At 42.6% G+C, this 14,446-nt stretch overlaps 1 protein-coding gene across 5 annotated transcripts in view; it reads left to right on the forward strand.

The window, feature by feature from the left end:
- The window catches only part of ddx51 (DEAD (Asp-Glu-Ala-Asp) box polypeptide 51), an 87,584-nt gene that overhangs the window by 45,478 nt on the left and 27,660 nt on the right, over positions 1 to 14,446 (forward strand). For 4 of the 5 annotated variants that reach the window (XR_013303935.1, XM_077613659.1, XM_077613662.1 and 1 more), the window contains exons 7-12: positions 1,231 to 1,337; positions 1,475 to 1,583; positions 1,669 to 1,805; positions 8,831 to 9,026; positions 9,087 to 9,202; positions 9,289 to 9,405. Coding sequence is in view for 4 of the 5 variants with exons in the window: in XM_077613659.1 (XP_077469785.1) it covers positions 1,231 to 1,337; positions 1,475 to 1,583; positions 1,669 to 1,805; positions 8,831 to 9,026; positions 9,087 to 9,202; positions 9,289 to 9,405 (782 nt within the window). In the remaining variant the exon portion in view is untranslated. The remainder of the gene's footprint in view (positions 1 to 1,230; positions 1,338 to 1,474; positions 1,584 to 1,668; positions 1,806 to 8,830; positions 9,027 to 9,086; positions 9,203 to 9,288; positions 9,406 to 14,446) is intronic. The other variant, XM_077613663.1, reaches the window with a different exon arrangement.

Consider the following 14,446-nt stretch of genomic DNA (forward strand, 5'->3'; position numbering starts at 1 on the left):
ACACATAACTAGTGGTTTAATATTACTAAAATGTGTTTGATAGTACTGAAATTATATGGATTTCGAAGGGGGGAGAGAGAGAGAGACGGACAGAGAGAGGAGGGGGGGGGGGCGTTAATTCGTTCCAAACCTCTGAAAAAACACCAAAAACAGGATATTGGATTGGAAAAAATGTTTTCTTCTAATTCGCCATCTATTTACAAAGTAACACATAACTAGTGGTTTAATATTACTAAAATGTGTTTAATAGTACTAAAATTATACGGATTTCGAAGGGGGAAGAGAGAGAGAGACGGATAGAGAGAGGGGGGGCGGAGAGGGGGGGTGCTTTTTGCACGGCAACACGCTCGTTTCATTACATAAACAAATTTAAATGAATTTGGATTACGATGCAGACACACTCAAAAATAAGTTTAATCTAACCTTACACTAAACTTAATTCTAATTTTGTATTCAAGTTTGATACCTTTTTGCTCCCGGCCGGGTTGGCTGTTTGCCCCGCCTCCACCCTGACTTTCACTATCGATGGGCTTTTTGCTTTTGTATTCCCTTCAAAATATTCCGAAAATGATGCACACAAATGTCCTCACAATAGGATAACGCACGACCACTTGACAACGACAAGTAGTCTTGTATTAGCGATCGCTCCGCTAATGGGGAAAAAAACCTGAAAAAATGCAACGCTCCGCCCAGTGCTCGCAGAGACATTACAAAGAGAGAGTTGCGACCAGAGACATTACACGAGGGAGTTGCGGGGAGAGACCCAGTGTCCCTGATGTTCTTATGAGCAGCGAACGAGAAGTGATATATACTCCTCGTATTAGCGATCACTCCGTATTGACGGAAAAACACTGAAAAAAATGCAACGCTCCATCAGTGCGCGTAGATATCTGTTATACACGAAAGAGATGCGGCAAAATCATAAACAGCCTCTCATGTCTTAGCTACCTGGCTTTCTCGTATCTTGAAATTAGTCTCGTATCTAGAGATAATTATTTGCTCAAAATTTTACTCGTATCTCGAAATGGTCGTATGTCGGGGTGGTCGTATGTCGAGGTACCACTGTATATATATATATGTATATATTTGGAGGGAGGGAGGGTTGTTGAGGAAGGGAGGGTTGGGAGGGAGAAATATTTCTAAAAATTACAAATTTCGATTTGGGTAGACTAATTTCTATTTTATTTCATTTTAAATACTGTAAGCTGCTTTTTCTTGTTTTAAATGTAGGTTTGCAAGGTTTTTACATCATATGCTGAGGGAACTACCCTGAGAGTGGTCATGGTGGCAGGCCAGAAGTCATTTGCTGCAGAGCGAGCTTCCCTCTCTGAGCAAAGGTGATGTTGCCGTAATAAAGGAATGTCTTTTGATTTACAACCCAGTACACTTCTACACTTATGCAGATTGTTCTGACTTCGTAATAAGAAAAAATGCAACGCAGCCATTGTTTTTTTTTCTTTTCTTATGGTTTCAGAGGAGGGATGAGACAGAGTTTAGCTGATATTGTTGTGGCTACACCCGGTCGACTTGTTGATCATATTAACAAGAATCCAGGCTTCTGTCTGGATCACCTTCGGTTTCTTGTGAGATTTTTAACATTCTCAAACTAAATTTCTGTTCTATTTTTTGTAAATACTTTGTTGTAACTTATTGTATCGTTTGTCACAGATTATTGATGAGGCAGACAAAATGATCGACAGCATGTGTCAGTCCTGGCTTAATCAGGTTGAAAAGGCGGTGTATGGGTCAGCAGAGAATAAGTCAATAATCAGGGGAAAAACACCTTTGTGTGCTACAGCAGCATGGTCAGTCCCTCAAGGCAGCAAGCTCATCTCAGCTCATTTTCTGAACCGCTTTAAGCTCACTAGAGTCGTGGGGGGTGCTGGAGCCTATCCCAGCTGACTTCAGGCCTGAATTGGTGGCCAGACAATCGAGGTTACGGAAAATATGTGCACAAAAACACGACATGCACGAAACTGCAAGTTGACATGATGACATCATGACGCAATGGCGCCTCGACGTCAGGACGCAAACGGATGCGGACGATATGGTCATTTATTTCAAAAGAGAGAAAAGATAAACAGATAAAAGGCTAAACAAAATTTATTTTGACTTCTATGAATGAAATTCAAGAAAAAAACGTATCTTGCATAAAACGTGAAAAAACTCACGTTCCCGTCCCCTCCATGGCACTCTAGGGCGCTGCAGTCCTAGTTAAACGTGCTCTGACTGGCCAGACGCGAGTAGCCTTGATTTTGAAATAAAACTAAATTCCCCTTTGATTTTTTTTTCGTTTTATTTCTTGTTTGAAAGTGACAACTATTGGAGTAAAATGAACCATCGAAAGAATTGAGATAATTGGATTAGAATTAGAAAGCAATATGGCTGCCATTACACCTTAAATTTCTGGTAAGAAAATTGTAATTTCTGTACCGTATTTTCACACCTATGAAACGCACCGTTTGATAGGGCGCAGTCTCATTTGCGGGTATATTTCCTTTTTTTTGTCAATACATTGAGCCCTTCAGAAAAGGCGCTAGCATGACACTAGGCTAGTGTAGTGTGTTATGCTAGCCGCTAGCGTACCTGTGTTATGCTATCTGCTAGCGTACCTATGTTATGCTAGCCGCTAGCGTACCTATGTTATGCTAGCCACTAACGTATGTTATGCTAGCTGCTAGCATAAGTTAGTCTAGCCGCTAGCGTGTATTTTTTTTAAAGACAGCACGAGCAAAACTAAGTTTGATAATGCTTTATTGAGCGTGGCCGGATGATTCGCCTAAAGACGTTTCGCCGACGGACGTTTGACAGACGGACAGGTCGCCGAATGGACGTTCCACCGAACGGTCATTCGGCCGAACGGAGGTTTGGCCGAATGGAGGTTCGGCCGAACGGAGGTTTCGCTGAAACGGGATTCGCGCGCTCGCCCCGCCCTCGGATCGTGTGTGTACATGTTTTGCAACCTCGGCCCGCGGGCCATATACCGTTAGGATTTTTAATCCGGCCCGCCGAGTAGGTAAATTATAGCCCTACGGTCATCGGAGGGGTTTCTCCCCGGGAACAGTGCTTCGTGGGCGGATTTTAATGACACATGCCGAGTTTCATTATCGAGCTCCATTTCTGCAGCTCCAGAAATTTTTCTAAATCCATCTTAAAACAGCGTTTAATGATTAAATACAAATACTAGTATTTGTATATACAATACTAGTATTGTATTTTATACTAGTATTTTATTTAAAAGAAGACAAAGGAAATTCACATATTCTTCGTGTATACTTAGTAGATTTCCGAAGCACGTTGTGAGGCAACGGAGCTCGACGTCGTCGCTTGTCGGCCATTTTAAGAACAGAGCCATTCGCCAAACGGCTCAAAATGCTCTCAAATTCGGTCAAATCCAGCCGAAAACAGCGTTTAATGATTAAATACAAATACTAGTATTTGTATTTGCGACATCAAATGTCAGATAAGCACTGGGGAAAACACCGTTGATGTGTGTGGTGCTCACACTTAGAAAAATTTATGGAGCTCAGGATTTCAGCGGGGCATCAGCCAACTCAATCCGCTCATGTGTCACAATCCTTGGTTACGCTCGGGAAAAAACGCCGCCGATGTGTGTGGTGCTCACGCTTAGAAAAAAAATATGGAGCTCAGGATTCCAGCGGGGCATGTGTCACCCCTGTCCGCCCACAGAGCACTGTGCTCGGTGAAAAACCCCTCCAATGTGTGTGGTGCTCAAATTTGAAAAATTTCCGGAGCTGCAGAAATTCAGCGGGGTGTCGTCCAACCCAGTCCGCTCACGGTGCACTATTCTCGGATAGGCTCGGAGGGGAACCCCCGCCGATTTTTAAAGTGCTCAAACTCGGGAAATATATGGAGCTTGATAATGAAACTCAGCATGTGTCATTAAAATCCGCCCACGAAGCACTGTTCCCGGGGAGAAACCCCTCCGATGACCGTAGGGATATGATTTACCTACTCGGCGGGCCGGATTAAAAATCCTAACGGGCCGTATATAGCCCGCGGGCTGAGGTTGCAAAACATGTACACACACGATCCGGGGGCGGGGCGAGCGCGCGAATCCCGTTTCAGCGAAACCTCCGTTCGGTGGAACGTCCATTCGGCGACCTGTCCGTCTGTCAAACGTCCGTCGGCGAAACGTCTTTAGGCGAATCATCCGAGTACCTTTATTGAGGTAAAAGGTACACTCTGAAATAGAGTTCGGCGTTCAACATGCTAGGCTCCACTGTCAGTCGGAGTTGTGTATCCCGGCCGGGAACTTAATTCCAGCTTTGGTGAAAGCTTGAACAACAGTGCTGGCCGACACTTGAGCCCAGCCATCCACATTCCATTGTAACTCGCGACATGCATCACTCCCAAGCCTTTGATTCTCCTCGCTGTTATATCGGCATCGACAATTCATTCCAAATCGTCACGTAACTCGTGCGACGCTGCCTGCACAAACTACTATGTTGGCCCTCCGGCATTCATCACTCCCGAGCCGTTAGCAAAGCTGTTAAATTTGGTTCGATCCATGGCTTCAGTCAATTTTCCAAGCGTTTACACCCGCATTCTGTTTTCATTCACGTCAGGCATTTCCTCTCTATAGCTCTAATATTGGATTGAATTGGATAGCTTTATTCATCCCGTATTCGGGAAATTTCATTGTGACAGTAGCAAGAAAAGGCATTGTTATAAGTTAGACAGTACAGTCGCAGAACAACAAAGCAAAAGCACAAAGTACAAAGCAAATCAAAGTAAATGGGATCATTAAGAATCACCAAATCAAATCATTAAGACAGAAAAGCAGCAAAAACACAAAACGAGCAAGAGTGGACGGAGCTAGCCACCAGCTGCCACTTGAACGGCGCAATTTTGGTTGCGGTAGCAAAAACGGATATAGACTCAAGACGTTAAGTTGGACAAAAACTGGAACCACACACAGGAAGTCTTCCACAAGATGGGGAACTTCTGCAGACTATGACCGAGGTAGAGAATATGCAGAGTCACTCTTCCAAGCTTATCCGCACAGTTCCTCAGTAGTCTGGAGCTGAAGACAACAGTAGCAGAGTAGAGCCCCTCGACTCCGTTGCTGGTAAGCGCCGACAGCTCTTCCATCTTATCCCATGATGGAATGGTTGGTCAGAAGCGCTGCCTCTTCTCCCGGCACTTTTGTCCAGCTCAGAATCTCCGGCGGCACCGAGGTGTTGCTCCTTCTGCTGCGTATTGTAACAACTAGTCCCATGTGTGTGACAGCGTAGCCATGGCTGAATGGTTCCAAAAAATAAGTAGCCGAAAGAAGCCAGGCTAACAGAACAAGGAAAGTTGTTAAAACATTAAAGTATAAAGTACAAAGTAAAGTAAAAAGGAATGTCTTAATGATTTGGTGATTCTTAATGATCCCATTGACTTTGATTTGCTTTGTACTCTGTGCTTTTTGCTTTTGCTTTGTTGTTCTGCGGCCTTTGACTGTACTGTCTAACTTATAACTATGCCTTTTCTTGCTACTGTCACAATGAAATTTCCCGAATACGGGATTAATAAAGTTATCCAATCCAATTAAGAAATATTAAAATGTAATTATAAAAAAGATAGAAAGGCTGTAAAACACGAAAAACATGAGTGTACATAGCTACTGCTTCTGGCTGCCGCGTGAACGGCGCCATCTTGGAAAAAAATGCTGTTTCTTTGAGTGTGAGTGTTTTTGAGGGTTAAAAGCGCTGCGAGCACACAGAAGTGGGATCCCTTGCCACTCCCTTGGGATGTTTTGAATGGATTTACCGTAATGCTTTTATGCGCTATTTTTAGGGTGAACGTCCGCTGGGGTTGATTGCAATAAGTAGCGTGGCGGCAAGAAATATAACCAGTCACTCAAGCGGTCAGGGCCTACCAAAATTGAATTTAGTCCACAGAAAAGGCACACCGATCGATTAGGCGCATCGACCATTTTATAGAAATTTATTTGCGCCCTAAAGGTGTGAAAATACGGTATTATCTGCCAGTAAAATCTCCTCTCTTGATTAATTTGCCAATTTATATTTTGCAGCAGTTGCCAGTAAAATCTCCTTTCTTAATTAATTTGCCAACTTATATTTTGCAGCAGTTGCCAGTCAAATCTCCTCTCTTAATTAATTTGCCAACTTATATTTTGCAGCAGTCACTGCTCGGGCAGAATTAATCATAATCAATACACATAAAAAGAGGGATCTCAGAGCTACCAAATACTAAGAATCTAGTTTACTACGCCAGTTTATAGCAAATTACGAAATCGGTATTTTCAATGAAAACTACGGAAATAAAAAAAATCAAGCAATGTCTGACGCAATCAGTGTTTCGAAAAGTTACGTTTGCGTTTAATAACTTTTTCAGTTAAAATTTGCCGATTGAGGAAGGCACAAATCGAAACTACATCCACGTGACCTAAACGGATGTGTCATATGTGAAATCCATTTAGGTCACGGGGATGTAGTTTCGATAGATTTTTGAAGCAGCAAAGATGTACGAAATGTGATACTGCTATTTTATCATCAAAAAAAAATTTCAACGAACTGCAGCCTGCAAAAATTCAATATGGAATACAGTATTATATATCCGTGTTTGGCGCCATTAACCGAAGAATTATTTGCGTACTATAAGTACTTTCTTGTTAATCATGGTGGCCTCAGTGACTGTACAAAACACGTGTCTGGGAAAAATCATAAAGCGAAGGCTGGATCGATGAAATCCCAGCAATCCATCTTTACCTCCTTGGGAGTAAACTCTGCTACTGTGGATACTCACCAACACAACGTAAGTGTAGCAGAGATGAAAATGGCCAATTGTATTGTGGAGCAACATGCAGCTGAGTGCTACTAATCATTGTGGTCCACTATTCAAAGCCATCTTTTCGAATTCAAAAATTGTGAAAGACTATGCAGCCGCCCACACAAACACCAAAGCCTTACTATTGCAAAAAGCGGAGAATATTTCAAGTTGTATTGCCTAATGCAAGAGGATTATTCACACTCAGTACAGACGGCAGTAACGACAACTCAGATAAGTTTTTTCCCGTAGTGTTGCAACATTTAATTGGAAACCAGAAAATCTCAACATCACTTTTATCTGCTCCGGTGGTTACAGAAGTGTCTGCAAATGGCCATAACATTTTTAACACTAAGAGCAGAGTTACTGAAATATGATCTCAGTTGGTAAAGTGGTGTTGCAGTTTCCAGTGATAATGCTCCAGTAATGTCAGGTGTCCTACCAGTTGACTACGACGATGTGCTTGTGAATATTTCTTATCACCTTAAGAATAGTGCAAAACGTCAGAGGGAGTTAAAGATTGAAGCGGAGTTGTGTGGGGACGCAAACTTGAACTTCCTGAAATACGTTCCCACCAGGTAGCTTTCAATGAAGCATTGACCGTGTCCTTGTATTGAGGAAGTCTTTAAGTCATTTTTTGTGGAGGAGAAGAAGAAATCTCCACATCACAACAGCAGACTAGCCAGAGCATACAAGTTTCTCTGTAGCCATACTGCTCTCTGCTACATGCTTTTTCTGAGCTATATACTGGAATTATTCACAACCTTAAACATGACACTACAGTCAGTAGCCCCCCTAATCCACAAGCTCAGAAGACTGATGAAAGACTTCTACCTAAAACTGATGGTGAAGTTCATGAAAACTGTTGCTTTGCGTGACAAAGACTTGTTGGAAGTGAAAGTGGATTATGAGAAGATTAGTATTCCATTTGAGAAAAAGGATGAAGGACTTTGTATTGGTGAGAATGTTCGTCAGTACGTGAAAGAGCAAGAAATGCCTGAAAAAAAGTGACTGCCATCTGCACAAGTTTGAAAAAGTTTTATAAAACTGCAGTGAGATATGTAAAAGAACAATTTCCAATGAAGGACGAATTGCTCAAACATGCTGAGGTAGCTGGTCTCAGGATCATCAAAAAAAGTTCCTTCACAAGTGTAAGGTACTTCATCAACAGATTCCCACACATGAAGCCTGACTGTGAAGTTGATGCCTTTGAAGAAGAATTCAGCTGCGTGCAAGTTGAGGAGCTAGGAGACATTTCAGTACAGGAGAGAGCAGATGTGCAATGGGGAATAGTAGGCGAAATAAAAGACCACTCTGGAAACCCAAAATATGCTAACATAACAATGATTGCAGGCATACTTTTGATTCCCCACCGCAATGCCATGTGAGCGTGTTTTCAGTGCTGTGAGGAAGATCAGAATAGACTTCAGGATGTCATTGGGACCAAGCACACTTGAGGCCATGTGCTTGGTAAAGATGGACATGCAACTGGCAGAAGCAGCTTGCTATGAACAGGAATATTCAAGGGAGGAGTTAAGAGGTCAAGCGTGCAACTGAGAAATTTAATAGAACTAAGAAAATTGATTAAATTGGCAGGTCTTTCATTATTCATTTTTTAATTGAAAATGTTGATTGCCACAAATATTTTTATATGATTGCATTCACACAAATTTTGTGTAATAAAGTCCTCAATAATCATTAATGTGTTGTTTGCAGCTTTTTTTTAAAAAAAAAAGTGATACAATTATCCAAAAAACGACTTTAAAATTAGAACGTGTGCTCTTAAACGGCACAAGGAAAAAATCTCCCAAAATTTGAAAATTCTCTTTACCCATTCTGAAATATGATTTTCGGTGTTTGGCAGCTCTGGGATCTCAATCACTGCTCGACCCAAAGTAAGCCTTTTGGATTAAATGTTATATTTATTAATAAAAACAAATTATTTAGATACTCCGCTGCCAAATATTACATTTTAGAAAAAGTGAAAATTTTGAATATATGACAGTTTGAACTCTCACTTGCTCCATTACAGCCTGTCCCCTCCTCAAATACCACTCCAGAAGCTGCTTTTTTCTGCTACACTCACTCAAAACCCAGAGAAATTGCAGCAGCTGGGCCTCCACCAGCCAAGACTTTTTAGCTCTGTCAACCATCCCAGTAGTCACTGCCCTCAACCATCTATTGACAACCAAAAACCCGAGCAGTTTGACTTCCCCCCAAATCTGTCGGTGAGTCTTGTATGTATATAGACAGTCTGGGATATCATTGAATGTGTTGATCTTTTGTAGGAGTTTTATGTGCCTTCTGCACTAAGCAAAAAACCTCTTATCCTTCTCCACTTTATCCTGAGCATGAAGCTCAGCCCAATCCTTTGTTTTGTCAACTCAAGAGATACAGCGCACAGGTTTGAGAAAGCCAACCTATTTGTTTTTTTAATGGTCAATTTTTATTTGGGTTTTAAGAGAATGTTTCCACTTTCTTGTTACTCAGACTGTGCCTGTTGGTAAAGCTCTTTGGTGGTGTTCAAGTCGCAGAGTTCTCTTCGCGATTGTCCCCTGGAGGAAGAAAGAAGAAGCTGAAAGAATTTGAACAGGGAAAGATAAACCTGTAAGAATGCATATCTTTTTTTATCAGAATCTATTTGAATTCAAGAACATGAATTTAGTCTGTTTTCATGTAATGTGAAAAGTCATCATTTAAAAATGTAGTCATTTTTTTAGCGACAAATACGGCTTATTTGCGAGAAAATTGGGTAAATCCTATTAACGTAATTTCACTTCTTATATCACTGTGTTTGTCAAATTAACCGAGGAATCTGACCTACTTGACAAAGGGCACAGTTACAGTGCCTTGTCAATATTTGTCCACCTTGAACTTTTCCACCTTTTGCCACATTTCAGGCTTGAAACATAAAGATAATATTTTTTTTTTTTTGTCAAGAATCAACATTTGTGACACAATCGTGAAGTGGAACGAAATATATTGGATATTTTATACTTATTTAACAAATAAAAACTGAAAAGTGGGACGTGCAATATTATCCAACCCTTTAATTTAAATGCAGCAAACTCACTCCAAAAGTTCAGTGAGGATCTCTCAATGATCCAATGTCGGCTGATAATAATAAATAGAATCGACCTGTGTGTAATCATTTCTCCGTATGAATGCACCTGCTCTGAGATTGTCTCAGGTTTTTGTTTAAAGTACAGAGAGCTTCATGAAGAACAAGAAGCACACCAGGCAGGGCCCGAGATACTGTTGTGAAGTTTAAAGCCGGATTTGGATACAAAAAGGTTTCCCAAGCTTTTAACATCTCAAGGAGCACTGTGCAAGCAATTATATTGAATTGGAAGGAGTATCACTGCAAATCCACCAAGTCCCGGCCGTCACTCTAAACTTTCCCCTCGAACAAGGAGAAGCCTGATCAGAGATGCAGCCAAGTGAGGTGGAAGAGTCTGCCCATAGGACAACAACCAGTCGTACATGGCACAAATCTGGCCTTTATGGAAGAGTGGCAAGAAGAAAGCCATTTCTAAAAGATATCCATAAAAAGTATCGTTTAAAGTTTGCCCAAACCACCTGGGAGACACATCAAACATGTGGAAGAAGTAGCACGTGGTATTTTGAGGAATACCTGGAATATGAAATGATAACAAATTTTCAGTCCGAAGATATTTCAAGAAAAAAACCTCACCAGCTCATTTTTGACCCACTTATGTTCAGCAATATGTTCAGACATAGGCTTTATCATCATCCTCAAATCATCAAAAGCCCTTGTCATCATACACAGCTGCGTATAACGAAATTGTTGGTGCAACTCCATAAAGTGTGTTTTCCCAGTAAAAGAACATAAATAAGTAATATAAACATATAAATAGTCACATCCTGTTAAGGTACATTCTAAAATATTGCACAATCTAAGATATTATTGCACACCCCGAAGTTATTGCACAGAAGGGATTGTGTGTCGTGCTAACGCAAGTTCAGAGTCCTGATGGCTGTGGGAAAAAAAACTGTCCTTAAGTCTATTTGTCCGTGCTAGACCTGTAGCGTCTGCCAGAGGGCAGCAGCTGGAACAGGTTGTGACCAGGGTGTTATGGGTCCCTGACAATGTTCCCGGTAGCGAGGGCTGGCAATGTCTTCCAGTGAGGGCAGAGAGCAGCCGATGATCTTCTGGGCAGTGTTGATCACTCTCTGCATGGCCTTTCTGTCTGCTGCCGTGCTTCCAGCGTAGCACACAGTAATGCAGTATGCCAGGATGCTCTCCACAGTGGCTCTATAGAAGGTTACCAGAAGCTTAGTGTCCAAGTTGTTCCTCCTGAGTACCCTCAGGAAATAATAATAATAATAATCGGACATAGGCCCTGTCGTCATTATCAACAACAAAAAAGCCTACTTGTCATCACACCCAGAAACTGCGTGTGACGAAATTGGTGGTGCTTCTCCATAAGCTGCGTTTACTCGGCAGAAGACCTAAATAAGTGATAGTTACAGACTTGTAATTTGGCATTCTGCTGTTATGGATACAGGTCGCTTACCTCTCACTGTCTTTCACTTACCTTCAGTCAGCTAGTAGGAGGCAGATCACCACCCAAACATCTTTTCATATTACCTCAGAAGGGAATGTGTGTTATGTTACCGCAAATTTAGAGTTCTGATGGATGTGGGGAAAAACTGTCCTTAAGCCTATTTGTCCGTGCTTTGTGGGACCTATAGTGTCTGCCAGAGGGCAGCAGCTGGAACAGATTGTGACCAGGGTGGTAAGGGTCCCCTATGATGTTCCTGGCTCTGCTGAGGTAACGAGGGCTGGCAATGTCTTCCAGAAAGGGAAGAGAGCAGCCGACGATCTTCTGGGCAGTGTTAATCACTTTCTGCATGGCCTTTTTGTCTGCTGCCGTGCTTCCAGAGTACCACACTGTGATGCATTATGCCAGGATGCTCTCTACAGTGGTTCTATAGAAGGTTACCAGAAGCTTAGTGTCCAAGTTGTTCCTCCTGAGTACCCTGAAGAAATGGAGTCGTTTCTGAGCCTTCTTCACTACTGCTGTGATGTTTCTAGACCAGGAGAGCTTATTCGTGACGTGGACCCCCAGGAATTTAAAGGACTGGACCCTGTCTACACATACTCCATTTATGAGGAGTGGGGCCAGATCTGTGATGTGTTTGCAAAAGTTCAGGATTATTTCTTAAGTTTTCGTGGTGTTCAGTGTGAGATGGCTCACCGAGCACCACAAAGACAGTTTGTTGACCTAATCTCTGTAGGCCGACTCATCCCCTCCTGAGATGAGTCCGACCACAGTGGTGTCATCAGCAAATTTGATGATGGAGTTAGACTGGTGGGTTGGTGTACAGTCATATGTGTACAGGGAGTACAGAAGAGGACTCCGTACACAGCCTTGAGGGGAGCCAGTGCTCAGTGTAATGGAGGAAGAGAGGTGGGGGCCAAGTCTAACAGTTTGTGGTCGGTTGGTCAAGAAGTTCTTTATCCAGCAGCAGATGGAAGAGGATAGTCCAAGGTGGGAGAGTGTCAGTCAGAATGTCCGGTTTTATGGTGTTGAAGGCTGAGCTATAGTCAATGAAAAGCATCCTCACGTAATTCCCATGGTGTTCCAGGTGACTCCGTGTTGAGCAATGGCGATAGCATCCTCAGTGGACCTGTTTGCTCTATAAGCAAACTGGTGAAGGTCAACTGAGGAAGGGATTGTATTCCTGATATGGTGGGCTACCAACTTTTAAAAGGACTTCATGATCACAGGCGTGAGTGCAACAGGCCTATAATCAATCATTCATGCTGTCAATGGTTGGCTTTTTGGGTACAGGGATAATGGTGGCAGATTTCAGGAAGGATGGAGTGATTGATTTTTGCAGGGAACAATTGAATTTTTTTGTGAAGACTCCAGCCAGCTGGTCAGCACAGACTTTGAACACCTTCCCAGGTACTCCGTCAGGGCCAGCAGCCTTCCTGGTGTTCACAGTCCGCAGTACCTGTCTCACTTCATTTTCCTGAAGCTCCAGTGTACTGCTGCAGGGTGGTGGATGTGTTGAGACTGGGTCTGATTTGTTAGTCTCAAAGCGGGCAAAGAAACGGTTCAGTTCTTCTGCTAGTGAGGCATCTGCGTTAACAGACACATTATTGTCATTGTAATTGGTAATATGTCGTATTCCCTGCCACATCTTCTTTGGGTTATTTTCTGTGAAGTGCTCCTCAATTTTCTTTGTATATGCTGCCTTGGCCTTTCTAATGCCTCTTTTCAGCTCTGCTCTGGCAGCTCTATATTTTATCTTGTCCCCTGATCTGAAGGCGGTGTTACGGCATTTGATGAGTGCCTGTGTCTCATTGGTCATCCAGGGTTTTTGGTTAGGAAAAACCCGTATCCGTTTATTTATAGTGACGTCCATGCAGTTTTTGATGTAGGAAAGTACAGTGTCCGTGTAGTCCTGGAGGTTGTCTTGTTCGAAAAGTTCCCAGTTGGTGCGGGAAAAACAGTCCTGCAGCTGAGAAAGAGCGTCCTCGGGCCAAGTTTTTATTATCTTTATTTGTGGCCTTGTTAGCCTCCGGAGTGGAGTGTCAGCGGGGGTGAGGGATAGGCAGAGGTGATCTGATCCAGCTAGTTGAGAGAGGCAAGTGGCTTTATAAGCATGTTTGATGTTAGAAAAGACATGGTCAAGAGTTTTGTCTTCTCTCGTGTTACATTTTACGTATTGAATAAACTTAGGTAAAACAGTCTTTAAACACGCTTTGTTGAAGTCACCAGCGGCAATAAAGACTCCACCGGGGTGGTCAAGCTGCTGTTTGTTTGCAGCCGTTAGCAGGAGGTTAAGTGCCGTGTTAACGTTCCCATCCGGAGGTATGTAGATCGGCGTTACAATGACGACCGTTATCTCGCTCTATAAATAATAGGGGCTACATCGTATTGCCAATAGCTCTTAATCCGGGGAACAGTGAGTGTAAATGATCCTACTGTCACAACACCATTCAATGTGTATAAACATGCAAAGTCCTACTCCTTTGCTTTTGCCTGTTAATTCTTTTGAACGATCGTTCCGAAAAAGCGTTCGGCTAGCTAGCGAAACCGCAGCGTCGGGGATTTGCGGGTGTAACCATGTTTCCGTAATGAGAATAATGTTACAGTTCCTAACAAAGGAATGGTAGCAATTCAAAGTTCCAACTCATCCATTTTGTGGGTGATGGATCGGGCGTTGGTCAAAAAGATACTAGGAAGCGGTGCTCGGTGTGGTTGTTGTCTACATCTCTCTGTCTCTCTCTTTCTCTCTACATCTCTGTCTCTCTCTTTCTCTCTACATCTCTGTCTTTCTCTCTACATCTCTGTCTCTCTTTCTCTCTACATCTCTGTCTCTCTCTTTCTACATCTCTGTCTCTCTCTTTCTCTCTACATCTCTGTCTCTCTCTTTCTCTCTACATCTCTCTCTCTCTACATCTCTCTGTCTCTAAACATCTCTCTCTCTCTGTCTCTCTCTCTACATCTCTCTCTCTCTGTCTCTCTCTCTACATCTCTGTCTCTCTGTCTCTAAACATCTCTCTCTCTCTGTCTCTCTCTCTACATCTCTCTCTCTCTCTCTCTCTCTCTCTGTCTCTCTCATTACATCTCTGTCTCTCTCTGTCCCTCTCTCTTCATCTCTGTCTCTC

The sequence above is a fragment of the Stigmatopora argus genome, chromosome 11 (assembly GCF_051989625.1).
Source record: "Stigmatopora argus isolate UIUO_Sarg chromosome 11, RoL_Sarg_1.0, whole genome shotgun sequence".
Lineage (NCBI taxonomy): Eukaryota > Metazoa > Chordata > Actinopteri > Syngnathiformes > Syngnathidae > Stigmatopora > Stigmatopora argus.